This window comes from Eschrichtius robustus, chromosome 1 (genome assembly GCF_028021215.1).
Source record: "Eschrichtius robustus isolate mEscRob2 chromosome 1, mEscRob2.pri, whole genome shotgun sequence".
Taxonomy (NCBI): domain Eukaryota; kingdom Metazoa; phylum Chordata; class Mammalia; order Artiodactyla; family Eschrichtiidae; genus Eschrichtius; species Eschrichtius robustus.
In genome coordinates, this window is record NC_090824.1 from 89,478,173 (window position 1) to 89,505,512 (window position 27,340).

Below are 27,340 nucleotides of genomic sequence, written 5' to 3' on the forward strand. Positions count from 1 at the left end.
TCACTAGGGTAAATGGACAAGTCTGCAGGGAGCTGGAGGAGGATGGCCAAGAGGGCTCCAAACGCCCCAGGCCCTTCCAGGCACCTTGAGGGCTGAGGAACTCGATGTCTCATTCAGGAATATCAGAGAACAGCAGCCACTGGCTGGGAAGACCTGCTTTCGGCTACTGGCTCACTCTGCCCCTCCCCTCCCGCCCCTGCTCCCTGGGTGGTGGCAGTGACAATCCCACAGGGATGGGCCTTAAATCTGCGCAGCTTAGCAAGGCAAGCATCTGTTAGGAGATCAGGGCTCCACCCTCTGGGTGGCTCCCACACTGAGGGCTTTTTCCTCACCTCTTGGATGTCAGCCAGCACCACCAGAAACCTCTGGTACAGCTAATAAAAAAAAGAGCACACACACGTGCACACAGGGACACAGGAAGATGGACCACCTCCTCCCAGGCCAGGAGGAAGGAGGGAGAAGGGGAAGATTCATGGAGCAAAGACAAGGAGTGAGTCCTGTCAAATGTCCCCAGAAGGCCAGGTCCTTCCCCTGGCCTAGGGGAGGGTTGAGGCCTAGGGACAGGTCACTCTGGCCAGCATCACCAGCCAGCCCTACCCCCAGCAAGGTGGCAGCAACAAGCCCAGGTCTGAGCCAGGTTGCTCTGAATGTACCTGGCAGGACGCGGGGAGCGATGAGGACCAAATCATTTAGGACCCGCCAAGAGGTCACTTCTCTGCAGCTCAGAGCCATCAACACCCCTTAGAAAAGAGCAACCAGCAAGTACTGAGAGCACGCAGCATGCCAGCCACTGTGCTCAGCGTGTCACACACCTTGTCTCATTTCACCCTCATGGCTCCCTGTAAGTGGCCTCTGAGAGCCATAGTGAGGCCAGCAGCTCTCAAACCAAGAGACTCCTTACCCTTGCAAGTGTCAGAGTCAACTTGTCCCGCGGAAGAGTGGACCCCAGTTCTGACTGATGGTGCATTTGGGGACTAAAAAAATATATTGGTGATCAAAAATCTCAGATATTGTTAATGGAATGTTATGGGACAATGATACCTAACTTGTTCTATTATTTATGATATGCAGTTGCTGATTTAACCTAAGTTATTTCTTAAAAAGACAAATTCAGAAAATTTACTGTGTAACTGAAAATTGTTACTTAATTTTAAATGCTGGGAAGTGATCTCAGCCTGTCCTCTGTCTTTCATCTTGAATCTGGAATTCTCCTTTGTAATATTTTACTTACCCCCCGCAGCACCAAACCCATCAGATATAAATATAGATTAATAAATTCATAACATCACTTCAAGGCTCTGAAGTTCTCTGGAACTGCATCCCTTAGGCCTCCTCCCCAAGTCCCACACTGCCACCTGAAGGTCACCAAGCCATTGCATGGCCAGTGACCTGACCAGGAGCCGTCACAGCCCAGAGCTTGTACACAACCCTCTCAGACATGAGATGACAATCAAGAATTACCAAATATATAAAGAAGGCAAAGTCCATGAAGGAGAGGCAACAAAGAACCTACCGCAAGGAAACTGTTCACGTAACAATCAGGAAAATACCATGAAATGCACATATTAACACCATCTGAGGGAAGTGGTGAAGCATTTCCATGCAATGAAAACAAGTAGTTTTGGAAGATCCTATTAGGGAACTTAAACAGGGAAATGTGACAGTCAAAAGTTAAACAAAAACCCCCAAAAGATGGATAGAGAAGCAGGCTGGACACAGGTGGAGTATATATTTGTGAACAAAAATATCATGCAAAGAAAATCCCCAGAATGCAGCACAAATGAAAAAAATAGAATGTGTAAAAGGAAAGTTTAGGGATACAGAGGATCAATTCATACATTTCACTATCCATTAAATAGGAATCCAGAAAGAGAGAATGAAGAAGAGTAGTGTTTTGATACAATTGGTAGATAATTTCTTAGAGCTTCAAAAAGACATGAATCTCAAAATCGAAAGAGGTCACTGATTTTTTTTAAGTTCCCACTTTAGAAAAATCATAGTGAAACTTTTGAAAATCGAAGACAAAGAGAAAACCCTAAAAATTAGGTAAAGATAAATTACCTACAATGGGATGAGAATTCAGCTGACATCAGGCTGCCCATTGGCAATATGCAATGCAAAGAGGCATTAAAATCTGAGTAGATGTAAGCCTGAACCAAGAATTCTACCCTAATCCAGACTATTATAAGTCAGGGCAAGAAAAGACAATTCCAGACATATCAGGACTCAGAAGTTTTACATTCCACAGATCCTCCACTATAGAACTATTCAATTTTGCACTCCAACAAAAAGAAAGATAAACCCAAAAGGAAGACAGCAGGTCAAAGGATAAAGAGTCATAAAAGAAGTGTAAACACCAGCTAGCCAGATAGCCTATCTCAAGAGCAATTGTCCCCAGTGAGCAGGCATGAGAGAACCAAGCTACCCCGACCCCATGCCAGCCAAAAGCACTGGCCCTTTTGAGGCCCAGCTCCCACAGCCCGCCCGGTTCATGTCCAGCTGGAGGCCTGGGGTCCCAGGCCAGGCTGGGGGCACAGGCTGGGATCTAGACACCTTCCTCCCAGCTGGGAACCAGAACTAGGGCCTTCTTCCCAGAGTCAGGATGGGTGAGGCTTTGTCACATAAGTTCCCTGATTAGAAGAGGAATTGTGACTTTGGCCCTGGAGAGCATGCATGTGTGTGTGTGTGTGTGTGTGTGTGTGTGAGAGAGAGAGAGAGAGAGAGAGAGACAGAGAGAGAGACACAGAGAGAGAGAGAGACAGAGAGAGAGATTGAGGGAGGGGCTGTAGCCAAAGGGAGCACTCCTGGCAGAGGGGAGTGTCGAGTGAGTAGTGAGTATGGCAGCCGGGCCACTGAAGGGCCCCAGGCGGCTCAGCGCTGGGTGGGGTTTGGGTGAGAAGAGGTCGAAGAGGCCCTAGCCAGAGGGAGAGGGCCTGAAGACCTCCACACTAAGCCCAGTCTGGGTGGATCTCCTTTCCACACACCTAAAATCTGCCCATGCTGGAGAGGCTCCAGATATTTGGAAGGTCCCGGGTGGGTCAGAGAAATGATAAACAGATCCCCCAGGTCGCGCGGGTACATCTGTGAAAAAGGCAGGAACCCGGGCCTCTGAGTTCCCAGCCAGGCTTCCTCTACCTCTGCCCATCCCTGGCAGCTGACAGGTCCCCACTAGGAACACGTACACACACGCAGGTTCACGTTCACTCTGCCCCTGATAAATGGATACGCCCTCTAGACACACCCATTTAGCTTCTGGGAAGGGTGAGACTATTTGCACGAGGTGGCAGCTGTACCCCTGATAAGAGAATGTGACCCAAGTTTAAAGAGCAAAGATGAGTAATTAGCAGGGGGACCCACCAGCTGGAGCCCAGCCAAGAGGGGATATCATCCCACAGGGTCCACCACCCCTCCCTCTACCAAGCCCTGGTCCGGCGCCCACAGTCCCTCCTCTGTCCCAGTCCCCCGACTCCAGCCGGGTCAGCCTCCAGCCCTGCCCCTAGCCTGTCGCTGGTCCAGAGCCAGCCGGAGGGCCTGCCGCACAGTCTCCACGTTGTTCAGAACGTTGTATCGACTCAGGGCCACCAGCCGCTCAAACTCCTGGGGCTCGTAGGTGAAGTTCATCATGCCATAGGGGGTGTCTGGCCCACTGATGACAAAGTCCCCGCAGGCTTTCTCCTCATCCGTTTGTCGTTCCACACCTGCAGCGGGACGGGGAGAGAGGCCGGGCTAGGGCACTCTGTGGCTAGGAGCTGCCAGTCCAGAAGCGCCCCTTCCCTAGAGCATCTGGCTGGTCTGTGGGCTCTGCTTGGGGCCACATCTCAGCTCTCTCGCCCACCGGCAGGAGCCGGGCCAGTGTGCATGCTGAGTCCAGGAAGCAGTGGTCAGCTGGGGGCCTCCAGGAGGTACACGGTCCTGGGTCCAGCACCCCATCACCACCCCGGGGCTCCGTGGGCCAGACCCAGACCTTCCCCTCACCTGGGGCCAGGTGTGTGCGGAAGGTACGGTTGACCAGGGGGAAGTGCAGCACGATGGGTGAGCGCAGGTCCTCGGCCTTGGCAAACAGGTAGCATTCACGGGGGTCCTTCAAGTCCTCAGGGGGCACCTCAGTGCTGGGGAAGGAGATGCCTCGGTCCAGGCAGTACTTCCCTGTCATCTGTAAGACCTGGGCAGACACCCGGCCCTGTGAGCTTCCGGCCCTGCCTGAGGCGCCCTGGACTCACGCTGGCCCAGGCTTCAACGCCAGCCCTGTCTCCCAGTAGCCGAGTGACTACAGGCAGCAAGAAGAGAACCCGCATCCGGGTGTGCAACCTGTCCGTCACCCCACAAGCCTTGAGGGAGCCGCTGATAGAGACTCCCTGGAGGGACCCTGAAGGCTCTGTTGTTACCATAGTAACAAAGGGACAGCAAACCTGAACCCAGGCCCAGATAGGAGCAAGGAATCCTATCAGGAACAGCAGGGTCCAGAACAGGGGTCTTCTCTTCACCGGGATAAAGGCTCCTGAGGACTCCCTTTGGCCTCCTCTCCTGAATCCCACGCTCCCCCATCACCTCAGCAATCCTCCTCTTCCAGCTGGGGAGACCAATGCTGCTAGCGGTGTTCACAAGGTGCCTGCCCACAGCTCAGCACCCAGGCCCTTCTCGAAGGGCGATCCCCCAACACCCAGCTAGTCTGCCTTAGCAAGGACCCCCAACCCCGCACCGTACCTCAAAAGGGGCGTCCAGGGAGTAGTCGAAGGACAGAATGAGGTCCACGGCTCTCTGCGGCTGCAGGCTCAGCGGGAACGGAGAGTTGATGGCAAAGCCTCCGTCCACCAGGTACAGACAGTCCCGCATGGGAGTGAGCTGGTTGGGGAAGGCATCCGGGTGCGAATCTGCACAGAGACAAATGCTTGCTCTCTCCAGCAGCCCTCTTCTCTTCGCACTGGGAATGCCCCTCTGTTGAGAGCTCTCCTCTCCCTACAGCCACGGGGTCTCCCACCACAGCCCCCGGCCTGCCTTCCAGCACGATCATCACAGTCCTTCCCCCACTAGCCCCTGGGCAGCAGGAGCCCCCCCAGCCCCCAGGTCAAAAAGCAGCACTGGCCCCAGGGAGCCAGAGGCACAGGCAACAGGCGGGACCCCGCCCAGAGCAGCACCCACCTTTCCAGGCCAAAAACTCCCTGTCAGACACATAGTCCTTGTGCAGGCAGAGGCCCTTGGTGAAGTTCGAGTTCTGGGCTGAGGTAAAGCGGTAGGTGAATATGCCCAGCACAGCCTGGGAGAAGGGCCCTTGGAGGGTGAAGAGCCTGGTTTGCAGCCTCTCTGGGTCGTGCAGCTGGAGCTTCTGGCAGTCGTCTAGGTGGGGGTGGGACGGTGAAATACCGTGAGAAGCCCTCCTTTGTCCAGCGGTCCTCACATCTCAGGGGAGCCCTTCTCTCTCCTCCCCATGTCTCTCCTCCTTCCCCACCCCGCCTCCCGGGTCTCTGACCACTGCTTCCCCGAACCCCTTTTAAATGACTTTTTCTTTCATGTTCCCCACGTTTTGAAAGTTGACATGCACATATTAAAAAAGTTGAAAGTTGACATTGCATGTATTAAACAACATCACTTACCCTTAAAGTTGCATATGCAACTTCCAATCAGAATTTCACCCATTAAACACCCACTGAACAGTTACCACGTGCTGTGGCAGCCACTGTGCTGGGCACGGGGATGCAGAGGTGAACAGGGCCTGACCCTGGCCCTCCAGGGCTCACCGCCTACTTAGGGGAGAATCTAAAGAGGTAATAAATGGTGACAGTGTCCCGGGGTAAGGACAACATGGGATGTGCCTACGGTTCTAGGGAACCTTGGTGGTCAGACCCTCGATCAGCCTGGAGGGATGGACTGGAACAGAGACGCCCCCTGACAAAATGATGTCTGTGCTGAACTTTAAGAACTGAGCAAAAGTTACCCAGTGAAGAAAAGTGGGAAAGGTATTCTACACAGCAGGGAGCTCATGGGTCATTTAAGGAGCGGACTGAAGGGGAGCTCTGAGGTGGGGGGACAGAGTGTCAACCAGATACCCAGTGGTCCTGGGCTGAGTTGATCTAATGGGAGCCCAAGAGGAGAATTAAAGGCACAGGTTTATCACGGAGCACTCACAACTCCCACTACGTTTTCTGACATGGGCTCCCCACCCCTTAGCCTCTCTGTAGACCTCTGGGCATCCAGAGACCCTAAGCTAGAAGTCATTTTCTCAATATTTCTCTGAACCGAATAGGACATCCAAGTCCTTCACTGCCCCTCCCTCTTTCCTCATGCCTCTGCCAGGGTACTGTTGCTGGAAGGAGGTATTGTGGGGGCTGGCGGGGAGTGGGGGGAGGTTTGGGGGAGCAGGCTCTCTGCCCTCACCTGTGATGTTTACACTGCTTCTGCACCTCTGGAGGAAGCCGAGGCCCGAGCCGGCAGTCTTCAGGAAGACCTCATCCAGGCTGGCTGCAAAGGCGCTGCCCCATATACCTAAGGAGAAAGGCAAAGCCCCCGGCCCTCACAAGTCCTCCACCGGCGCCACCAACTCAGGGCCCGGCGCCTGCCCTGTCCCCATGTCCCCAGCCCTCCGGCCTAGACTCACCCTGCAGGTAGCAAATCCGGGGCTCGGGGCGGAGCTGCAGCAGTCGCCCCATGAAGAACTCTGAGCTAAAGAGCTCAGTGGGAACATAAGCGCCATACTTGGGTAAGCCGACCTCGTGGGGGGTGAACTCGCACCACTCTGGGGGTGCAAAGAGAAGGGAATGTCACCAGGGGCTTCCCACCAGGACCCCACGCTCCCCCCGAGCCCTTGCGCCTGAGCAGGAGGCAGCAAGCCCACTGTGCTCCAAGGCTCCCACCCTGACAGCCCTGGCCTCTACATCCTCACACCGACCATTGCTCCCACCTGCTTCCTAGGTCCCCACACCCGGGCACCTGCAAAGTCTTCCCCACTGATGTTGCCGCGGACGTTGACACTGGCGTAGATGGGGTAAGGGTTCTGGCCCTGGCTGACCGCCTCCTGCTGGTCAGACAGCTTGGCAGGATTTTCCTGGTCAGGAAAGAAGGGAGTCCACTTGGCCTTTGGGGAGTTCCCTTTCCCCATCCCCGTGGCCTGAGGCTCGGCACCCTGCAGGTGTGGCGTGCCCACGAGACTTTGGTTGCTAAGGCCAGGGCTCTAGAGACAGCTCCCTAAGGGACAGGCTTTGGGCTGCAGCAGAGGTGAGGCCACATGGGGTTCGTGCAATTCCAGGGGCTTTGGGAACACCCTCCCCCCTTCCTTCCCATTCAAGAAAGCCTATCAGAACTCAAGGGAGTCAAGTGACATTTTTAAAGGAATAACTGAAAATCAAATCTACTTTCTTTGAAAAAGTGAATCACTAGAAAACATGTATTCTTTTCTTAGACATCACATTCATAACAGATAGCCACACACCAGTGGGCCAGGCCCCGCAGGCCCCCAGGGCTGAGAACCTTGCTCAGCTCTAACCTCATCTCCCGATGCATGCTGGGCCTGCAGTTCTAGGAGAAGCCACCAGGTGGCGTGCATCATGCCTGCTTGGCCATCAGGCTGGAGTGGCATTCTGCCTCAGCAGGAGGTTAGAATCATTTGGGACACTTTCAAAGCACACTTGAGCTAGGGCTCGACCCCTCACCAACCAAAACCAGTATCTCTGGAAGTGAGACTTAGGCATGGTGTTTTTGGAAAGCTGTACGGGTGATTCTAATATGCAGACAGACCTGAGAACAGCAGACCAGCCTCTCCCTCCCAGGGGCTAGAGCCAAGGTGAGATGAAGCGTGTCAGGCCACCCAGAGATCCCACCCCTTGCCCCCAGGGAGCTCAGACCTAAAGGATAGCTTTGCAAAGCTCAGATCGTAGCCTAGTGGGTAAGGCAGAACTAAGTGCTGGTGGGGCAGGGTGGACAGGAGCCACGTTCATCTATTACCTGCTCTTCTCTTACCTCCTGGTATAGGAAATATTCAACGAGAAGCCCCCAGAGGTCGATGAGGGAAGCGCTGTGGCCACTGCTTTCCCGGATCCCCAGTTCCTGGGCATAGTACTGCAGGCGTTCCATGGACATTGCCCCCATCTTACTGCTGCAGACCCGAGCCTGGGCACGCTCAATAGGGCCCTGCAAGGCCACCTGGGACCAGGCTGGGTCCTTGTAGAGTGTGGAGATGCACCTGGGCATGGAGGGAATTAGGAGCGTGGGAGCACAGTAAGGGGAGACGGGGATACAGGTGTCTCTGAGTCACCCCTCCTCCCCCATCCCTTGCACCCACTGGCCTGCACCACCCACTCAGAGGGCCCTGGGCACTCAGTCCCTTCCTGCCCTTCCTGACCCCTTTGGATCCCTGCCCCTCCCCACCAGATCACCAGGTCATACCTCTGCCTCTTCAGGGCTCTCCTTTTTTTTGCCCTGCCCCACCTCACTTACCAGGTGGACCCAGAGACTCCGCTCAGATAGGTCACAGTGTCCAGGACGCCGAGCTCCTGTAGCCCGGCCAGGCTGCCGTAGAGGGAAGACATGGCTCGGGTTCCACCTCCCGAAGCCAGCACAGCCACTACAGGCACCTGGGCACAATAATAATCATGATAACATCTACCCCCACTATTGTTCATATATTATTGCTTAGCATATCAGATGTTGGTCTAAGAGCCCAACTTGTATTATCTCTTTCAATCTTCAAAGAAACCCAATGGCATCCCCACTTTACAGGTGAGGAAACTGAGGCACAGGACGGTTAGATAATGTGCCCACAATCATACCATCAGTAAGTAATAGGCTGTCAGACTGAAGCAGTATAACCTCAGAGATGGCTCTTAACATTATATCAGGAAAGTATGTACCTGGGAGGTATTTTGGATTCACTCAAAACAGCTAAAGCAGGGTTTCTCAACCTTGGCACTGTTGGTAATTTTGGACCAGATAATTCTTTACTGTGAGGAACTGTCCTGTGTGTTATAGGACGTTTGGCAGCATTCCTGGCCTTCACCCGGCAGATGCCAGTAGCATCCCTCTCCCCTCCCCTAGTTGTGGCAGTGTCTCTAGACAGTGACAAATGTCCCCTAGGTGGGTGGTGGGATGAGATTGCTCCCAGCTGAGAACCACAGAACTGAAGTGACAAAGACCAGCAGGCAGCCTGACCTGCCCCAGACATGGGAGGTCCCCAGATGTCTCTTCAGGATCAGAGGTGCCTGGTGGGATCAGACTAGAAGCTTTTGGGCTGCTCAGCTTTTCTACGAAGGTTTGGTTCATTCCACCCCAGACTTCCGGTCCCTTTCCCTGTGCTTCCTTTCTTCCCCTGTCCTGAAAAAAATGCTCCCTGGCCACTGCCCCGCAAGGTCACTGTCCCTCCAGAGCTCTGGAGGAGACAGAGCTCCCTGAAGGCAGGTCTGTGCCCTCTCTACCCTCCACCCACAGAGCGGAGATGGGGCACAGAGCAGGCATTACCAGATGAGCAGTAGCCTTGCTCAGCTTGTCAGCACTGGGCACAGGCTAGGTCTCCTTGTACATTTGCAGCCAGAAGGAAGCCACCAGCCTGTTCCTGATTTACCACAGGTCTCCCCCTCAGCACAGCCTTTCCTCCTGCCTCCACTTCCCAATCCCTTTGTCCTGTTATGGACTGAATTGTGCCCTTCCCAAATTCATATGTGGAAGCCCCCATGTGACTCGCTTTGGAGAAAGGGCCTATACGGAGGTAATATAGGTTATGTGAGGTCATAAGGGTGGGGCCTCAGTCCCATAGGACTGGTGTCCTTGTAAGAAGAGGAAGAGAGAGAGAGATTCCCACAAACCCCTGCACGTGCACAGAGGAAAGTTCGTGTGAGGACACAACAAGAAGGTGGCCGTCTACAAGTCAGGAAGAGGTCTCGTCAGATACCAACCCTGATGGCACCTTGATCTTGAACTTCCAGCCTCCACGTGAGAAAATAAGTGTCTGTTGTTTGAGCCACCCAGTCTGTGGCGTTCTGTTATGGCAGCCTGAGCAGACTAATACACCTCCCTTGGCTGGGGCCATTCAGCCCTCGTTCATATGGGGTCCTGACTCTCCCGAGTGTGCCCATCAGCTCAGGCACACGGGCCTGCCCCCTTCTTCCTCTGGTCCCCACACTTCCTCAATGCTTCCTGTTACCTCTTAGACACACAGTCCTCTCAAGGAAGAGGTTGGATTTGGTCCCAGCAACTCTGGTGTCTGGCTCCTCCATTCCATACCTGGTTACTGTCGGGAGCCTGGCTCAATCCCAGCACCTGCTGGAGGGCCTTGGACACGACGTGCTTCCTCTTATCCAGAAACTCCTGTTCCCCGTCACAGAGGTCAAAGCCAAGACGCAGGTCCAGGTCCCCAGAGCTGCCTCAGAGGGGGTGGGGGTGGGGTACTGGGTGACTGTTCAGTGGAGGAGAGCCTCCGGCCAAACCCATTTTCACGGGAGCAGACAGATGCACACTCCGTGGAATCTCCCAGAAAGATCCCACGGGACCCAGTCACCCCCAACGCCCGCCGAGCCATAAGCAGAAGAGTCTCCGCACCGCTCACCTCACTTCTGCCTTCACACTCATAGCCACCTCCTGGCCCTGGAAGAGACAGCAGCCCATCCCTGAGCGCACTGAGTGGGACTTGCATTTGCAGCCCCGGTTGCTCTGGTAATTACGGCCCAGGTGTGGACACCATGACTGGCCTGATCTTGACCCCCTCGCGGGCCCCCTCCCCCAGACCTTTTGTGGGGGTCACAGAGCGGGCAGGGGCCCCTCAGGCACCCAGACAGAGCCTTACCTCCCCCAGGGCCACGACATGCTGCTGCTCCTGACCGAGGGCCAGAGCGGAGAGCAGGATGCCCCCCTCGCCCAGCTTGCTGGTCTGGACCTCCAGCTCAGCACTTGGGCCGTTCTGCAGAGAAGAAAACACCCAGGGAAAGGGGCCTCATCCAGGCCGGATGGATTCTGTCGTCTGCCCCTTCCCAGGCTCCGTCACTCACCTGCAGGACCGTGAGCTTCTCTCTCAGCTCCACCTCCAGCCTGGAGCTGAGCACTGGGTTCGCGTGGAAGGTAAATGTGGCGGGGAGGTCTGCCTGCAGGGGAGGCTGCAGGGGCAAGAGCTGGGGCTTCTCGTGGGCCCCGGGCACTGCCAGCCGAATCTGCCTGGAGCCTGGGAGCAGAGGGCCTAGGTGAGTGCCAGGTGTGAGGGTGAGAGTGGGATGTGTGTGGCCCGTGACGGTGGCACGCCGAGCAGCAGCTCCCCTTTCCTTCCCCTTGGAAGTGCCAGCTCATCGCCCTGCTCACTCTCTGGCAATGGGCCCTACAGACATCGTGAAGGACACTCGGGGTCCTATAACCTGCTCTGGTCAGAACTGGGAGCCTGGGATGGGGCGGCACACACAGCGCTCAGGGAAGGGCCCCTGTCCGGAGCTTATAGGGCTGAGGATTTTGAGATTATTATATAAAGTATATAAAATATAATTCCATAATTACCATATTATAACAATCGTATATTATTACATTAATTACCAGTTTTCAACTGGTAGTTCCCCCTCTCTTGCTCCATTCAAGCCCCATGCTCATTGCCCTGGGGGAGGTTTGTGGCCAGAGAGAAAGCAAACAGGCTGCACGTTGTTTCCAAAGCATAAGCCCTTGGGAGAACATAGAGGGTTTGCAGGGGATGTAAAAGGAAGAAGTGGGTTCGTGGCACAGAGAGGGTAGGCTTGGGGAAGCGGAGGAGAGCCAGCGCCGGCTAGGTGAGGCCAGCTGGGGGGAGGCAGAGAGAGGCCTGTGGGCCCAGGAGCAGGGGGGCCTGCCCTGTTCCTGCAGCTTTCTGGAGAGCAGGCAAAACCCCAGAGAGAAATGGCTACACATGACACCCGGGAAGAGGGGACCCCAGACAGACCCACGAAAGAGCCCCTAACGCCTCAGGAACTGACGTCCAAATGGAATCCCTCTCCCTACATGCCCTCCTTAGCACTAAATGAGACCTGGGGACTTGACATGACCAGGGGTGGGAGGGAATTAGAGAAAATAAGGAAAGTGATCCTTCTCTCACATCATGGTTTACAGACTGAGATTGATAAGGGCTGTTCACAGTCAGAAACAACAGAAGCTGTGGCGGGGAGAGCAGACGGGCCCCGGGTGTCACAGACCTGGGCCTGGAACTGGCTCTACCGCTTACTGGCTGTGTGACCTTAACAAAGTTTCTTCTCTGAGCCTCGGTCTCATGAATTAAAGGAGGATAATGACTGTACCTATGTTACGAGGCTGTTATGAGGATTAAAAGATAAAACACTGTAAAATGCTTAGGCCAGTGACTGACTCACAGTAAGTGCACCATGTTACCTGGGCACGACTCAGCCCGTTGGCTCAGACTCCCAAAGCTGTCACGCAGCCTCCGCTCCCCTCCCAAAGCTGGAACCCCTCCCGAGTGGCTGTCTTCAGTGGCAGTCTGCGATGGCCCCAGTTCTTCACTTCTGGAGTTCTCACTGTTTGCCATGTGGCCTTGGTTCCTCTCACTAAAGAGGCTGGCTATATTACTTGCCCTCCAACTTAGAGTCAGCCTTGTGCTTGTTTTGGCTAACAAAATGTTAGTGAGGGCTGTGATGTGACCAAAGGCTCGAAAAGCACTTGCTCATCTGGCCATGCGCTCTTGCACCTCTGCCAGTGTCTTAAGAACATGCCCAGGCTTGTCCGCTGGTCACAGGAGGTGGATGAGGGACATGGGAGCAGAGCCAGGTCACTCCGCCAAGCCCAGCCTAGATCAGCCATGCCCCAGCTGACCACCAGATGTGTCTGCCACTGAGATTTTGTAGGTGTCTTTTGTACAGCAGTAGTTGAACCGATACAGCCTCTGTGCCTGGAATACTTCCAGGGACAGAAATTTACTGCTTCTGGAGGCAATCCATGTCATCCTTGGTCAGCTTTCAGCAGTGAAAAATTAAGAACTTCCTGCCCCAGACCCATCTTCTTGAAACCAGCAGCCCCCAATCCCCCAGGAGAGAAGGCAAGACCCAAGGCCACTGACCGGACTCACCATACTCTTGATGTGGGGCTGTCCCATCTCCACTGAGGGTGCCCTGGATTCTCAGACAGGGCTGAGCCTGAGGAAAGCAGAGGCCTGTGGGAGCCAGACAGTCCACAGGGCCCTGCACAGGGCCTGAACCAGGATGGAGGGAGGGAAGGGTATCTGGGGCAGGGTCGAGCTAACATCCTTCCCAGGGCCTGTGCCTTACGAGCAGGGGTCTTCTGTCACAGCCCCCCTCCCAGGACTCAGAGGAAGTGGTCCCTGGTGGGAAAGGGGGAGGAGATGAGGGGCCCTGACGGTGGATCCTTGGCAGACTCAGAAGCCAGGTGAGCAGTGTGCTGTGCACAGGTGGAAAGCCTGGCTTCTGGGCTATTCCATCAGGTGGGAGGCAAGGGACCCCCTTGTCCCTGGAGGTGCCTCCACAGAACATCTCCCCTCTGAGGAGGGGTTGAGTGTCCTTCAGGCAAGTGGGCATGATGGGCTCAGTCGTGGACTCCCCAATCCCCTGCCCCCCAGCCCTGGGCAGCCCCCAGCTGGCCACCCCTACTCACCACCAGGACCCCATTGGTGATGACTTCAGACGCCGGCACCTGGCTACAAAGGATGAGGGGCTCATGGGACGCCTGAATCCCTCAAGATGGCTATTACTATAATAATGTAACCAAAGCAGCTGGAAGAGCCTGGGAGCACGGCAGGTTTGGGGTTAGGGGTGGGCATCAAGGCCAGGACCTCCCCTCTCAGGCCAGGCCAATGCAGGACCTGGTGACTGACAGCTGGGAGCTTTGGGTGGGTCTCAGAGTAAATGGGAGGGTACAGGCTCCACCTGGACTCACCTGTCCTCCAAAACAAATTCCACCTGCAGCTCTTGTGAATCCTACATGGAGGGAGCAAGGGAGCACCAGTTTTCAAAGAGGTCCCAGAGCCTCATTACCTTCCCCTCCCACCCCCGGTTCTACTCAGCTCCAGCGACTAGAAGGCCAGACTGATGTTGTGGCTGCTCGTGGGCACAGGACAGGGTAGCGACACCGCCACAAGGAGCTCCATCTGTTCAAGGCTGTGGACAGGCGCTCTTCTAGACACTGAGGATTCAGCAGTGACCGAGACACACAAAGCCCCTGCCTTCAAGGAGCCCACGTGTTGGCTTCCCTCAGGGAAGGAGTGCTTGTGGGAAAGCTCTGTGGGGTCACTGCTGCAGGGTGGAGGAGGGTCTGTCTTGGAGGCTGGGCCTGTGCTGATCGGGAGCCCCCTGTGCCGGGGCCTCTTCTCCCGGGACTGGGCTCGTTGCTGGCGCAGGCAGAACCGCTCACCTGGTGGCTGAGTGAGAAGGTGTGTCTGTGCGGTTGGTGGGGCTTGAGGCTCCTCAGGTCAAACAGCAGCTGGGAGAGCTGGTCATTGTCCAGGACGTCCTTGTCATAGAGGGTGAGTTCCAGGACGTTCTGGGGGCAGGGCAGGAGGCAGGGTTGGCCTGAGGCAGGGCGGAGGGCAGGCACCTGGGAGGAGCCCCCTCCCTCCGCAGCACCAGCCCCTCGCCGACCCTCACCTTCACGGCGCCGTGGAGCCGGTAGTGGAAGGTTTCGTTCCATTCGGGGTCCCGGCAGTTGGCTACCACCCTTGTCTGGGCGGGGCTGGGGGACGCTGTGTGCAGGCACAGCTGCACGTAGCAGTCGGCTTTGGACACTGTAGGCGGGATGGGGAGGGTTCCTCAGCCTCTAGCTCTTATGGCTGGAAAGGTTGCCCGGAGGAGACTGGGGCTGGACGGGAAGGGGCAGAGGAGAGAGAGGAGGCTGCCCGCATAGCAGGGTGGGGTGGGGAGATGCGGGAGAGCCCATGTCCTTGACTCCATCTCCACCAGTTACACCTCCTATTCAACTGAATGGAAATCCTGCTGCAGCCAATTCAAAACGTCATGTGACAGCACAGACCATTGAGTAATTCCCAGAAAGGGCCTGATTCAGGAAACAAGCTCCCGCCCAGTGTGAGCACTGGCGTGGAAACCCCTAGAGAGCAGACGGTAACTTGTGGCAGCAGCAGGCCTCACACGCTCACCCAGGCTGGCAACCTCCACGAGCCAGCCTCAGGGAGGAGGTGGTGGTCTGCACACTGCCTTCCCCTCCAACTCCCGCAGCCTGCCCCGGGCTGTGGCCCGGGCTCCCTCACCAGAGAGCCCTCCATCCGCTCCACTCTAAATACACATGCACGCTTCAGGCCAGCCCCTGCTGAGCTCTGGGGAGGCCCCAGGGAAGGAAGGGAGAAAGCATGAAATTGGGGGTCACTCACACAGGTCTGCGCCCCGGATATTTTTGGCCCTCAGCACCTTCACCTGGAGGTCATAGTATGGGTGTGTCTCCCGCTGAAAGGACAGAACTCCGGGGACTCAGTTCCAGGAAGCCGGGTGTGAGGCCTGACCTCCCTGCCGCGGTGCCCACCTAGGGCTTCCCTTGTCCCATCGCAGAGTGGCAACCTGGCCCAGGGTCACTGACGTCACTGTGCCAGGGACCCAGGAGGCCTCGACAGAGCAAGCGCTGGGAGCTGAGTGTGTTGGTGATGAACCTGACCTTGGAATCATTCAGGCTGGGATGAAATCTAAGCTGCACTGTGGACTAGCTAAATGGCCTTGGGCAAGAGACTTGATTTCCCTGTGCTTTAGTTTCTCCGTCTCTAAAGTGGGGGGTATGATGATAATCTCACAGGGTTGTAGCGAGTTTTAAATGAGAAGTCGTACAAACTGCCGGGCATAAGTGCTTAATACATGTAGCCATTTTTACTAATTATGTTTATTATGCACCACGAAGGTGCAGCCCCCCTGACTACAGGGCTGGGGCTGTAGCTTGAGAGTCGAAGTGAGAGCTGGAGTGATGTGCTTAAGAAGATTAAGTATCAAAAGAGAAAACTGTGGGGCTTCCCTGGTGGTGCAGTGGTTGAGAGTCTGCCTGCTAATGCAGGGGACACGGGTTCGAGCCCTGGTCTGGGAAGATCCCACATGCCGCGGAGCAGCTAGGCCCGTGAGCCACAACTACTGAGCCTGCGCGTCTGGAGCCTGTGCTCCGCAACAAGAGAGGCCGCAATAGTGAGAGGCCCGCGCACCGCGATGAAGAGTGGCCCCCGCTTGCCGCAACTGGAGAAAGCCCTCGCACAGAAACGAAGACCCAACACAGCCAAAAATAAATAAATTAATTAATAAATTAAAATGACCAGGTTTTTAAAAAAAAAAAAAGAGAAAACTGTGATGGACCCCACCCACTAGCTCCTGACGAAGGCTGGAAGACAGCCCAAGAGGGAGCGGGCAGGTAAAGGGAAACCAAGAGTCACCCAGCTGGTACTGGTCTGAGGAGTCGCTAAGGAGATGGCAGCTTGGGCTCAGGAGAGATAACAGTAGACGGCAGCTTCCTGGGAGTGAGACTATCTCCTCCAGATCCCAGCGAGTGCCTCATTCCCCCCACTCCCTCAACCCGCAACCCCCATTCTACAGCCAGGCTATGGCCTACTGGGCAAAAGCCAATCAGCTGCAATTGTCACATGGCTTCCATTTCCTAACCGGGGGTGATTAACTTCAAGATTATTATTATTTGGCCAAGCTCTCTAAGCTCTACCAGGTAACCTGGAGCAAATCGGTCCTGGCCCAGATCAAAATGCATTCCCAGGGCTGGCCCCAGTCTCCACAGGGTGCTGTGCGCCCAGGACTCCTCCTGTCCACACCCCCAGGGGAGATCAGGTACTTTACCCGCCACCGGCTCCGCTGAGGTTCCCTCTTCTGTCTCTTCTGCAGCAACACTGCACCCACGAGGGGCAGCATCTGGCCTGTCAGCCACCTGGGCCAGAGCGCCCAGAGCATGGCCCGGCAGCCCAGCTCCCGGCAGGAAGCCCTGCCTGCGCTCCTCTGGCTGCCCTGGCTGCTGGCTCAGGTCTGACAGGTAGCTGGAGTGGGGAGGGTGGAGCAGGCTGCTCTGCTGAGGACTCACAGCTGGGGCTGGAGGTGGGGTTTGACGAGCTCCAGGAAGTGACTGGAGCCCCGTGTCCTCTAGCAGGAGGGACTTTAGACCCTCTCAGAGAGGCTGAGGAACTGGCACTCTGGTTCCCAAACCTAGCCCCTGGTTATCATGGGGCTGCTTATGGAAAATAGATGCCTGAGCCTTACTCCCCAGACGATTTGATTTAGAGGGTGTGGCTAGAACCCAGGTGTTCGTGCTTCCAACAAGCCTTTTAGATGATGCAGACACAGGTGGTCCAGGGAACAGCAGAGCCAGAAAGTGCTGCATCAGGGGCCTAGGTTCCCCCAGCTATCAGAAGAGACTCAAACTAACACCTTTCAAGTCCCACCTTCCCCACAGCTCTTAAGCAGAAACATGGAAATCTCTGGTTCCCCACAGTGTTTCATCTGGACTCAAAGGTGTTTCTAATCCCTCAGGGCCTCTCTCATTTGTTCCCCAAACACTGAGAGGCTGCTGTGTGCCAGACACTGCGCTAGGCCCTGGTCCAAAGGTGAGGAGGGCCCAACCGTATCCTGAAGAAATTCAGACTCGTGACTCCCCGCTGTGGCTTCTAACCAGGATCCCTTCCTGAATCCGTGGAAATACCTGGATGGTCCAGGAACAGAAGTAGGGATATGGTCAGGTGGTATCGATAAGGGCAGGTAAAAACCGGCCTGCCTGTCCTTAAGCTACCAGAGATAAAGGCTTTAGAGGGTCCCCTTTGACCATCGTGAGCCTTAGGCTGCAGATGGTGTGTGATGCTCCCTTTCCTGCAGACCGCAGCCACCTAGGTGGCCAAGACAGGCACAGTTTCTGGAAGAAAGGATCTCTAGGGAAGTGAGCTGTTGGGAGATACATTTCTTTTCCTCAACCAAGACCCAGTCATCTCCATTCTCCTCCCCAGTGCCCGAGTTGGGAGACTGAAAAGATGACATTCCAAAATGAGGTGATTCAACTCTGAAATGAATTCTGCAGGCAAGTTCAGACCAGAAATTCCCAGAACTGCTGTTGGCCAGGTCCCAAGGGAGAGGGCCTGTTTCTGCTTAATTCGGAGCATGAGGCCAAGACCTGTGCTGGGATCTCAGAAATGCCAGAGTTCCACCCTCTTAGTGACCTGTATGCACAATGTGGAGGCCCACGGAGCCACAGCAGGGGAGCCTGAGGGAGGGGCACGGAGCTAGCTGGGGGCAGAGCCAGGGCCCCTGACTGATTAGAGTGCTTTCTGGGCCGTATCCTACTCTCTACTGGAAGTCATCGGCCCCATGCCTCAAGAAAGTCATACCTCTTAGTCCCAGAAGTTTTTTCATCCCCAGAGAAAACTCAGGATGGCCAGAGATGGCTCCGGAGAGGGACACAGAAGGACCAGATTGCCTTTTTGGAGCTGGCCAAAGTGGACCAACACTTCTCCACTTCTCAAACATCCCTAGGTTGGGCTTCCCTGGAGGCGCACTGGTTTAGAGTCTGCCTGCCAACGCAGGGAACACGGGTTCGAGCCCTGGTCTGGGAAGATCCCACATGCCACGGAGCAACTAGGCCCGTGAGCCACAACTACTGAGCCTGCGCGTCTGGAGTCTGTGCTCCGCAACAAGAGAGGCCGCGATAGTGAGAGGCCAGCGCACCACGATGAAGAGTGGCCCCCACTTGCCGTAACTAGAGAAAGCCCTCGCACAGAAACGAAGACCCAACACAGCCAAAAATAAATAAATAAATAAATAGATGATCATCCCATTAAAAAAAAAAAAAATCCCTAGGTCCCTTAATCCCACCAATTCAACACCTTTCCTGCCTGTCCCAGTCATCATGAGCAGCAGGAAGAGGCACGAGGCCCTAATATGTGAAGCGAAGGGCAAGTAGTTTGGATCAGCTAGAGTTGCAGTGTCTATTAGCACTTTGTGATGCTGGAAATGTTCTGTATCTGTGCTGTCAATATCAGCTACACACTAGCTGTACTGGACGGCACACATCAAGACAGCAGTGTTATACTGACTTTTTTTCTCAGTCACTAATTGGATCAGTCTTCTCGATTATTAACGTCTCATTGTTATTTTCATCAAATCCCACAGGAAAGGGGGAAAAAGAGACCCAGACAGGCTTGGTTTCTTACTTCATGATGTTTATTATGAGAGATCTTCGTTGTCCTCACTACAGAGCTTTCATCTCCAGCCTTCTCCACACCTCCACGGAGGGCAGAGAGTCCAGGGAAGGAGAACGGAGTTCAGGAAAACTGAGTCGTTTATGTATTCCAGAAGGGAAGGAAACACACATTCTTCATTCTACTGCTTCAAACACGTGTGCCACACAGGTAGGGAGATACACACACCGCAGGCGGGGAAGGCAGGGCGCACAGGGCAGGGCCTGTTTCTGCGGCTGCTCCCAGAGGAAGCTCGGTCCAAGCCGCTGCAAACAGGGCCCCGGGCAGCACTGCATCCTAGCGGGGGCGTGGCCAGTGGGACATGGATCTTGTGAAGCGCTGCTCGGCCTCCCAAACGCGAGCAGAGGGCCCCGCCTCTGTGAATGGTGCTGACGGCCCTCACTCAGTCCCTTCAGACCCTCCGCAGAGAGCGTGCCTGGGAGGAGCCTCATCTACACCAGCAAGTCAGGCTACAACACAGGCCCCAGAGAGCACGGTGCTGGGGTTTAGAAAGGATCTCATGTCAAGGACAGGCCACTAGAACAGTGTCAGTATCGGGTGCTGTCACATGCCCTCATTACTGTTAGAAACACTGGGGTAACAAGACGGTGAATCTACAAAATCCCCAGGAGGACAGGATGCAGGGCCGCTGTCCCTGTGTCCTCAGCCTGCAGGGCTAGGCACCCCTCCTGTGGGCTCTAGAGCCCCGTGGGAGGCAGGGTCTCCCCCGAATACAAACAAGTGCTCAGCGGATCTGGCGGTGAGTTATGTCACAAACTCCTGCCGCCAGCAGCTTGGCCAACTCCCGGCTGTCCCCGAGCACCTCACAAGCACGCCCTGCATCACGTCAGTGTCAGTTCCTGATCTCATCGTTCCCTGTGTGCAGCAGAGATCCACCTACCTACCATATCCCAGAGCCATCCTCCAACCCCTGCAAAACAAAGCTGAAGAACAATGGCCAGGCCAAGGTGTAAGGTAGGCGGATGACACTGGCTGGGAAGAGAAAGGTGCCCCGAGCACAAAGCACTCAGCTCAGAAAGCCTAAACCAACCTGCCCTGGGCGGCTGGTGGGTGAACCAGGAGCAGGAGCCTCTGCGGACACCTGCCAAGAGGTCACATACCCAGGGCAGCCCACCCTTAGAGCAACCGTCACACTCGGCCCGAGGCACAGAGAATGAGGCTCTCCTAAGCTTCCAGGCATAGTGCAGACAGTCCAGGGAGGCCCTATTTACAACACAGCTGACAATCGAGCAATGTATTCCCAGAAACTGGGACTTCCTCTCGCTTCTCATTTTACCTTGTTTAAAATACTAGTTATTCCCGGTGTCAGGAAAATAGGAGCGAAAGCCTGGGTGGAGCAGTGGGGGGCGAGATAAAGGAAGAAAATAAGTAGAAAGTGAAGGAGACTGAAAAATAAAGAGCCACATGGGGAGACTGGTGGGGGGACACAGGGTCAGCGACTACAAAGTGACCAGCATTACCTAGAGGACGGGCCATTTGGCCTTTGCAGCCAGAGGAGCTCTGGTACTCCAGGACTTCAGGCAGCCAAGCTGAGGGCTCCTGTGAAGTCCTGCATAGAAAACTTGGAATAAACAACCCCAGGGTTGCAAACACTTGAGACAGTTTCCTTATTCGGGTGATTGGAATGCAAAGACAGGATGGTGCCCTTCCCCATCTCCTCCTGTCCAAGCAGGTATAAAATTCTCCGGAATTCCCTGCAACATAATGGTATATAAGGTGTAACTAATTGCTTTTTCTATTAAAAGTCTGGCAACGCCAGAACACAAGTCTCACTGATTCAGAGATGTTCCAGGGCACAAGGTAGCCAGTAGTGTCCAAATGGGGAGACTCCTGGTGGTGGCAGCAGCCCCCGATTCCCCAGGCCGGGGCTCTCCCCGCCTCTGGGATAGCTGAGCTGTCCGCTGCTCAGTCTTCGGCTTGCTGGGCTCAGGTGTCAGCCGGGTTGACCTCTTTGGAGCAGAAATAGTGCACGACCACCCCATTGGGGTATCTTGCAAATGCACTGCAGGGAAGGAAAATGACCTGGGAGTGAGGACTGCCTCTAAGAGAAGACCACTTCTTACTGGAAAAGGCACCTTACCGGGTGCCATCGCAGAAGCCGCCCACCCTAGCCACAAAGAGCAGCCTGGCTTCTCTGGATTTACGTAGCCACCATCTCTGTCAAATATCCGAACAGAGGATGAGGTCCACGCCATTGGAGCGCATGGGGTATTTCTTACTGTCATCAATGTGCAAGCACAGGCAGATGGGGCAGTACACCAGCCTGGCTCAGCAGCGGCTGAGAGCCGACTGCTCATCAGAACAAGTTTTGGGCTAATTTTTTTTTTTTTTTTAAATATTTGTTTATTTATTTGGTTGCACCAGGTCTTAGTTGCAGCAGGTGGGCTCCTTAGTTGCGGCATGCGAACTCTTAGTTGCAGCATGCCTGTGGGCTCTAGTTCCCTGACCAGGGATCAAACCTGGACCCCCTGCACGCACTGGGAGTGCGGAGTCTTACCCACTGCGCCACCAGGGAAGTCCCTTGGGCTAATTTTAACAAAGGACAGCGAGTCTTTCTAAAGAAAAGGATTCTTCCAGCCATATAAGAAAAAGGACAAATCCTTCTTCTTTGAAGGAAAGGGGACTGACTGGAGTATATGCCTTCAAACAGAACGATGCTGCCTCAGGATTTTACTCAAGTCATGAGGCAGCAGGTTGAAAGACCTTTTTCTTCCTTCAGAGGTGTATCCTTAAAAGATAAGGACTTCCTGCCCACATACAGCTCTCACACACCCCCTGGCTACATCACAATGTTTAGCTGCCAGAGGGGAAGGGCTTTATGGGCAAGGAGTCAAGAGCTCCATGCCATACATTTCAGGCCTTTACGTTCTCAAACCCCCTCCACACCCCCATCAGACAACGTGGTCTGCCCTCTGGAGGCTCAAGAACTAAAAGCGGCCCGGATAGTCTGCAGCTGCACTTTCCTCTTTGGTTAAGGGGCATAGGGCCATTTAAATCCGTCCTGAGTGGGACCCACATCAGAGCCGACAATGCATAGCTGTGGATGAGGCTCACCTGTTCCCAATCTTCTTCTTACACACCATGCACACCTTCTCCTCTGTGATGATGCACTTCACCTGCTGGTGTAAAATCCGCTCTTCCTGGACCTGGGAGCAGAGAGATCGGGGGGAGAAGTCCCACTGTCCGGCAGGTATTTAGAACAGAAGGAAGGGCCGGCACTGTCTCATCTCCCAGCCCACAGAGACTCCCCTATTTGAAACACCTGCATGTAAATGCCCAGTTGGTTACCCATCAGCTTGAACTAGAGTGCAAAAGCATAAAGCTCTGCCTTTATCTACAGGGAATGTGGTTAACTGTCTCACACTGAAAAGTACACGCCTGCCCTCGTGTCTGAAAGGCTCATACCCTCAGGAACTCTGCATGGAGAAGGTTCTTGAGCACTTGATTGAACCGTTTCTTCTGTGCATTCTCTTCCAAGACCTTTTCCAGAAAGATGCGTATATCGTTAATCTGAGTGTTCGCTGGCAGAAGGTTGATGGCCTGGGGACGGGAAGAGAGAAGGGACTAGGGTGAGGCGGGACACGAGTGAGACTGAGGAAATGCCTGCCGTCACGGAGCCCTCGAACCCCAGTCCCTCCTCTGGCCCCTCTTCTCGTTCCATGCTGTCCACACGCGCCCTCCGTCTCCCCGAGAAGAACTCCTGACCTTGGTGGTATCCAGTTTGCCGTGGTGCAGCTCGAGGACCTGCAGGGCGGCTTGGAGGTTGGCTTGCGGCTCCAGCAGTTCCAGCTTGATTGGTCCCAGGCAGTGAACGCTGGGCGGGGACAGGTACATCCGGAGCAGGGACAGATACACCTGTCTCATACACAACAAGCCACGCACGTCAGGCTGGCAGCAACCCTCCCAGAACCCCCAGTGTGACCACACCTAAAGGCAAGAGGGTTGGTCTATAGGAACAGCTGTCACGGAGCATTTAAAACTCATCACTTTTCACCTTTTAAAAAATTTTGTAAAGTCAGTCAACTGAAGATGTCAAAAATTAAAGATTGTGTTCTCCCTGAGAGAAAAAAAATCAAATGCCTTGTATTTGTTTTGCATTACACTGTTAACAAAACGACTCAAAGACATCCCTCATTTCCTTTGGCTTTGAAGGCTGAGACCCTGCCACGTATTAGTAGATGAGGATTACCCAAGATGAGACGCTGCATCTCCTACTGGTACCCGTACCACAGCGTTTCTCAGCCTCAGCACTCAATATTCTGGGCCGAATAATTCTTTGCTGGGTCTGTGCTGTGCACTGTTTAATAGCAACTCTGGCCTCTACCGCCTAGGTTCCAGTAGCACCCCTACCCCCAGGCATGGCCACCAAAAACGTCTTCGTACATTGACAGATCCATGTGCAATCTAGACAGAGCACACGTGTGCACCTTACCAGAACCATCAGATGTTCCTTCTCAACAGGCTGACCACATAAATTTATTACACAAGTCGGGATTCTTTCGAGGGTAAAGGGGCAGGGGTGCTACGAATAATCACACAGACGACGACAGGTGTAATCCAGAACCATCCCAAGCAAACCAGGATCATGGTCACCCTGCCTCTACCTCAACATGCACGTGCAAAACCAATCAGCACATTGACCCATGACCTGTCTTATCTTAGCAATTCATACCAGGGTCACCTGTGGCCAAACCAGAGGGGTTAGCTATGCTAAGAGGGACAGTGCAATGCACCCGTGCTCCCTGGGGCCAGGGTCACTACTTACATCTTTGTTGCCATCTTTATTTTGGTCATAATGCTTGTGGCAGTACCTGCAAGGGAGAAAGTGGTGAGACAAGCCCACGTCTAGAGACAGCGCATCGATGCTGCCTGCGTGCGCAGCCTAACGACAGCAAAATCGGGAGCCAGCACACGAGGTGATTCTCGCTCCTGCTGAAGGGTGGAGGGGTGGCTTTCTTAGCCTCTCACGCCTCTCATCTCTCTGGGGGGCCTCTTTTAGACCCTTGCGAGGTGGGATGACAGGGTCAACGTACTCTTCAGCCATTCTCGTATCCTTCAGGATGTGGACGTAGATGAAGAGAGCTTGTTCGTGTTTCCCCATGCGTCCCAGCAGGAGAGCACGCTCTTCTAAGAGGCCTGTGGGGAAAAAGGTGTATAAGTAACCATCATCCCCATTAGGCAAGCCCAAGGCCAGGGGCTAAGGAATGGATATTGGGGAAATGTAAAAGGGGAAAAAATATTTTTATTACTTGGGATTTTTTCAAGGAGAAAATGACTAAAATTTTTAAAAGGGAAGAGGGGAGGGAGCTATTTTAGGAGGTACTTTATCCCATCTTGTTTGTGATTGCTTATAAATGGGGCAACAACACTTGATGATCAGCCAAGTGCATAATAAGCACCTACAATGTACCAGGCACTTCAGCTAGGTAAACAGACACCTGGTCTCTGCTGTCATGGAGCTTATACATCAGACAGACGTGTGTCTTTTTTCAGACAGACGTCTGTCTGATGTATAATTAGACATTATGCCAGATTATAAAAACGGCTAACCAATGAACTTGGCCAAGAATATGTACTGAAGCAAGAAACAGCTTTCAACCTGGCCATCAGTTAGCATGTGGTGGGGCTTCCCTAGTGGCACAGTGGTTAAGAATCCGCCTGCCAATGCAGAGGACACGGTTCAAGCCCTGGTCCGGGAAGATCCCACATGCCGCGGAGAAACTAAGCCCGTGCACCACAACTACTGAGCCTGTGCTCTAGAGCCCGTGCGCCACAACTACTGAAGCCCATGCGCCTAGAGCCCGTGCTCCGCAACAAGAGAAGCCACCGCAATAAGAACCCGCGCACCGCAACGAAGAGTAGCCCCCACTCGCCGCAACTAGAGAAAAGCCCGCGCACAGCAACAAAGACCCAACGCAGCCAAAAATAAATAAATAAATAAAAATTAGCATGTGGTTCATACCCAAAAGAGACTCCGCTCAAACAAAACTGAGCCTTCAGAGGGGACAGAACAGGAGCACAGGCCTGAAACATGTGGTTTTTCCCAGGCCCAACCTTTTGGAGGGCTGGGGAACCGGTAAAAGGGAAAGATCCGTTTTTGCATTACCTTCTGCTAAAGTGGCTCTGGACCTAAGCCAGACACTCACCATCAAAAGGAAAATCACAGATGAGCCGACCTGGGTCATAGTAGCTAGAAATTTCCAAGAACTTAAGGAGCTTCCGTCGGTATTCTCCCAGCTCTCCCTCTTCCTCACCAGCAGGGACTGGAGCTTTGCCTTTAAGGAAAACCACGCTCAGCATGAAAGGATGCTGTTGGGCAGCAATGCGGGGTCATTAAGAAACACGAGAGGGATGGGGTTCAATAATCAGAAAGGGCCTCCATGGTGGTTTCCAGTTGGCCTTCTCTTAGCTTATGGTCTCTACATGGCCCCAAAACATCAGCTTGAGGTAAGAAAAAAAAACCAAGCTGCGTAGAGAAGCACTCTGCTAGACAAACCTGTTTCTCATCAGCACAGGTGTCACTCTGCGGACAGATCTGCTCCTTCCCCACCACCAGGGGTGACGCCCAGGGAAGCTAAGAGGTGCCCAGATCCAGACACCAGCCCCTGAGTCTCACCTGTGGGGTCACTTAGCTGCCCTGGCTCCTCTGAGGCACTTCCTGCCCACCTGGGCCTACAGAGAAGGTCTGCTTCCCTAAACCACCCATGGCACCCTCAGGTCCAGCTCTCCTCTAAGGCCTGGGGCCACCCCGCTTTCCAAGAACTGGTACCTGCAGGGAAGGACAGGAGATATTCCTTCATCAGACCTTGCACCTTCTCACAGTACAGCTGGATCAGGCAGTTGTGGAACCGAGAGCCCGTCTCCTCCCAAACGTGGATGACGTGTTCCTGAGGCAAGATACAGGTCTGCCTGGTACCCTCTGTGCTGTGACCCAGCCCATCGCCCAGGCTCCCTCACATTTTTAAGGCCCAAGAGGTCCCATCCAGATCGTCCCCTAATTAGGCCACAAATATTACCAAGGGATAGCTCTTCTAAAACCACTGGGAAATTTCACAGTACAACCCAGCAATATCAGGAATTATTGTCTTGATTTCCAATCGAAGCTCCTTTATTAACTCTGTCTCATAATCCTCCAAATCAGCCCATGTAATTAAGGTTAAGTATTTGCATTCTGGTACTTAGGACTGATTTGTTGTCCTTCAGTCACAGTTGAGTCTGGCTGTACAAATGTGGCTCTGAAATGTTTTTCTCCAACATCCTTCTCTTTTATCCCTCTGTACGTCATCTTTAGAAGGTAGCATCTTTAAATCTTTAGAAGGTAGCATCAAAAAGTGACATCTCCAGCTTAGTCTACTGGGATCTCTGTCTTCAGAGGATATTACATTCCTTACAATTCCTTCCAATCCCCAAGGGACACAAACCCTAATCTGAACTGGCTAATCACTGACTCACGCAGTCCCCGATCCTGGGTTTGAAGCTTTTTAGTTCAGATCAAAAAATACCTTACCAGATATGGAATTGCCAGACCCTTAAAATTCTCCACTAAGAAGCCAAGCACTCGGTCTCGTGGCAGAGACTCCACCTCTGGGAGGTCCTCAGTAAATATCTGTTGGAACAAAACCCGAGTTCTAGCAGCAGAACCATCTGATGGCAATTCTTCCAAACGCACATGCGCACAAGCGTAGGGTCAAGTGGACAGACACTGTATGGGAAGGGCGTCTGTGGCCAGTTACTATGGGACAGACTAGGTCGCAGGTCTCCTGGCATCTGCACCAGGCTCTTTCCACTCCACTCCATTGCTGTTCCACGTTTCCCAGTCTTTGAAACACCAGAGAACTGCATAAATCCTTCCTCCCCCTCCATCCACTGCCGTCTGAAGTAGAATCAGGACCAACCGTGGTGCCAGATAAATCCAAGGGGCTCTGTGACCTACCTTCAGCCCATCCTCTGGAAAGTCTCTCAGCACCCACATTGAGTAGGAAAAAATCAAATGCAGGTTTTCTGTGCCTAGAGGGAAAAGTCAGCAGATGAAGCCCACCCACCCTGCCCATAGGACCAGGAAGGCAGGTGCCCAGGTTGCCCAGGATTTATCTTCCAGAGAAGATAGCTCTGTCCAAGCACCAGTCACTCAGGGCTGCTTGGGCCTACCGAGCTGGCTACACACCAAGGAGCTGTCATGGTTCCATCACCGGGAGGACTTTCACCCTAGCCAGAGGAACCCAG

The 27,340-nt window shown here is 54.1% G+C and overlaps 2 protein-coding genes across 2 annotated transcripts in view; both read right to left on the reverse strand.

Annotated features, from left to right (window-relative positions):
• Window positions 1–2,004: 2,004 nt before the first annotated feature.
• On the reverse strand, window positions 2,005–16,829 carry PLA2G4F (phospholipase A2 group IVF). The gene is made up of 20 exons (XM_068549929.1): window positions 16,719–16,829; window positions 15,275–15,347; window positions 14,538–14,674; window positions 14,305–14,433; window positions 13,831–13,871; window positions 13,549–13,591; window positions 13,007–13,073; window positions 10,968–11,137; window positions 10,766–10,879; window positions 10,529–10,566; window positions 10,207–10,342; window positions 8,428–8,564; window positions 7,951–8,173; window positions 6,925–7,039; window positions 6,593–6,730; window positions 6,373–6,480; window positions 5,140–5,334; window positions 4,705–4,871; window positions 3,976–4,162; window positions 2,005–3,698 (listed from the first exon to the last, which is right to left on the reverse strand). The coding sequence occupies exons 1-20, from the start codon at window positions 16,827–16,829 to the stop codon at window positions 3,478–3,480; spliced, it is 2,550 nt and encodes an 849-aa protein (XP_068406030.1). The 3' UTR covers window positions 2,005–3,477.
• A 2,232-nt stretch (window positions 16,830–19,061) lies between these two features.
• VPS39 (VPS39 subunit of HOPS complex) overlaps window positions 19,062–27,340 on the reverse strand; it is a 49,323-nt gene continuing 41,044 nt past the window's right edge. Inside the window, exons 16-25 of the mRNA XM_068549937.1 lie at window positions 27,051–27,124; window positions 26,625–26,723; window positions 25,887–26,004; window positions 25,264–25,392; window positions 24,151–24,253; window positions 23,883–23,928; window positions 22,823–22,972; window positions 22,523–22,657; window positions 22,172–22,263; window positions 19,062–21,119 (exon numbers count right to left, since the gene is read on the reverse strand). Of these exons, the coding sequence (XP_068406038.1) occupies window positions 21,044–21,119; window positions 22,172–22,263; window positions 22,523–22,657; window positions 22,823–22,972; window positions 23,883–23,928; window positions 24,151–24,253; window positions 25,264–25,392; window positions 25,887–26,004; window positions 26,625–26,723; window positions 27,051–27,124 (1,022 nt within the window). The 3' untranslated portion in view covers window positions 19,062–21,043. The remainder of the gene's footprint in view (window positions 21,120–22,171; window positions 22,264–22,522; window positions 22,658–22,822; window positions 22,973–23,882; window positions 23,929–24,150; window positions 24,254–25,263; window positions 25,393–25,886; window positions 26,005–26,624; window positions 26,724–27,050; window positions 27,125–27,340) is intronic.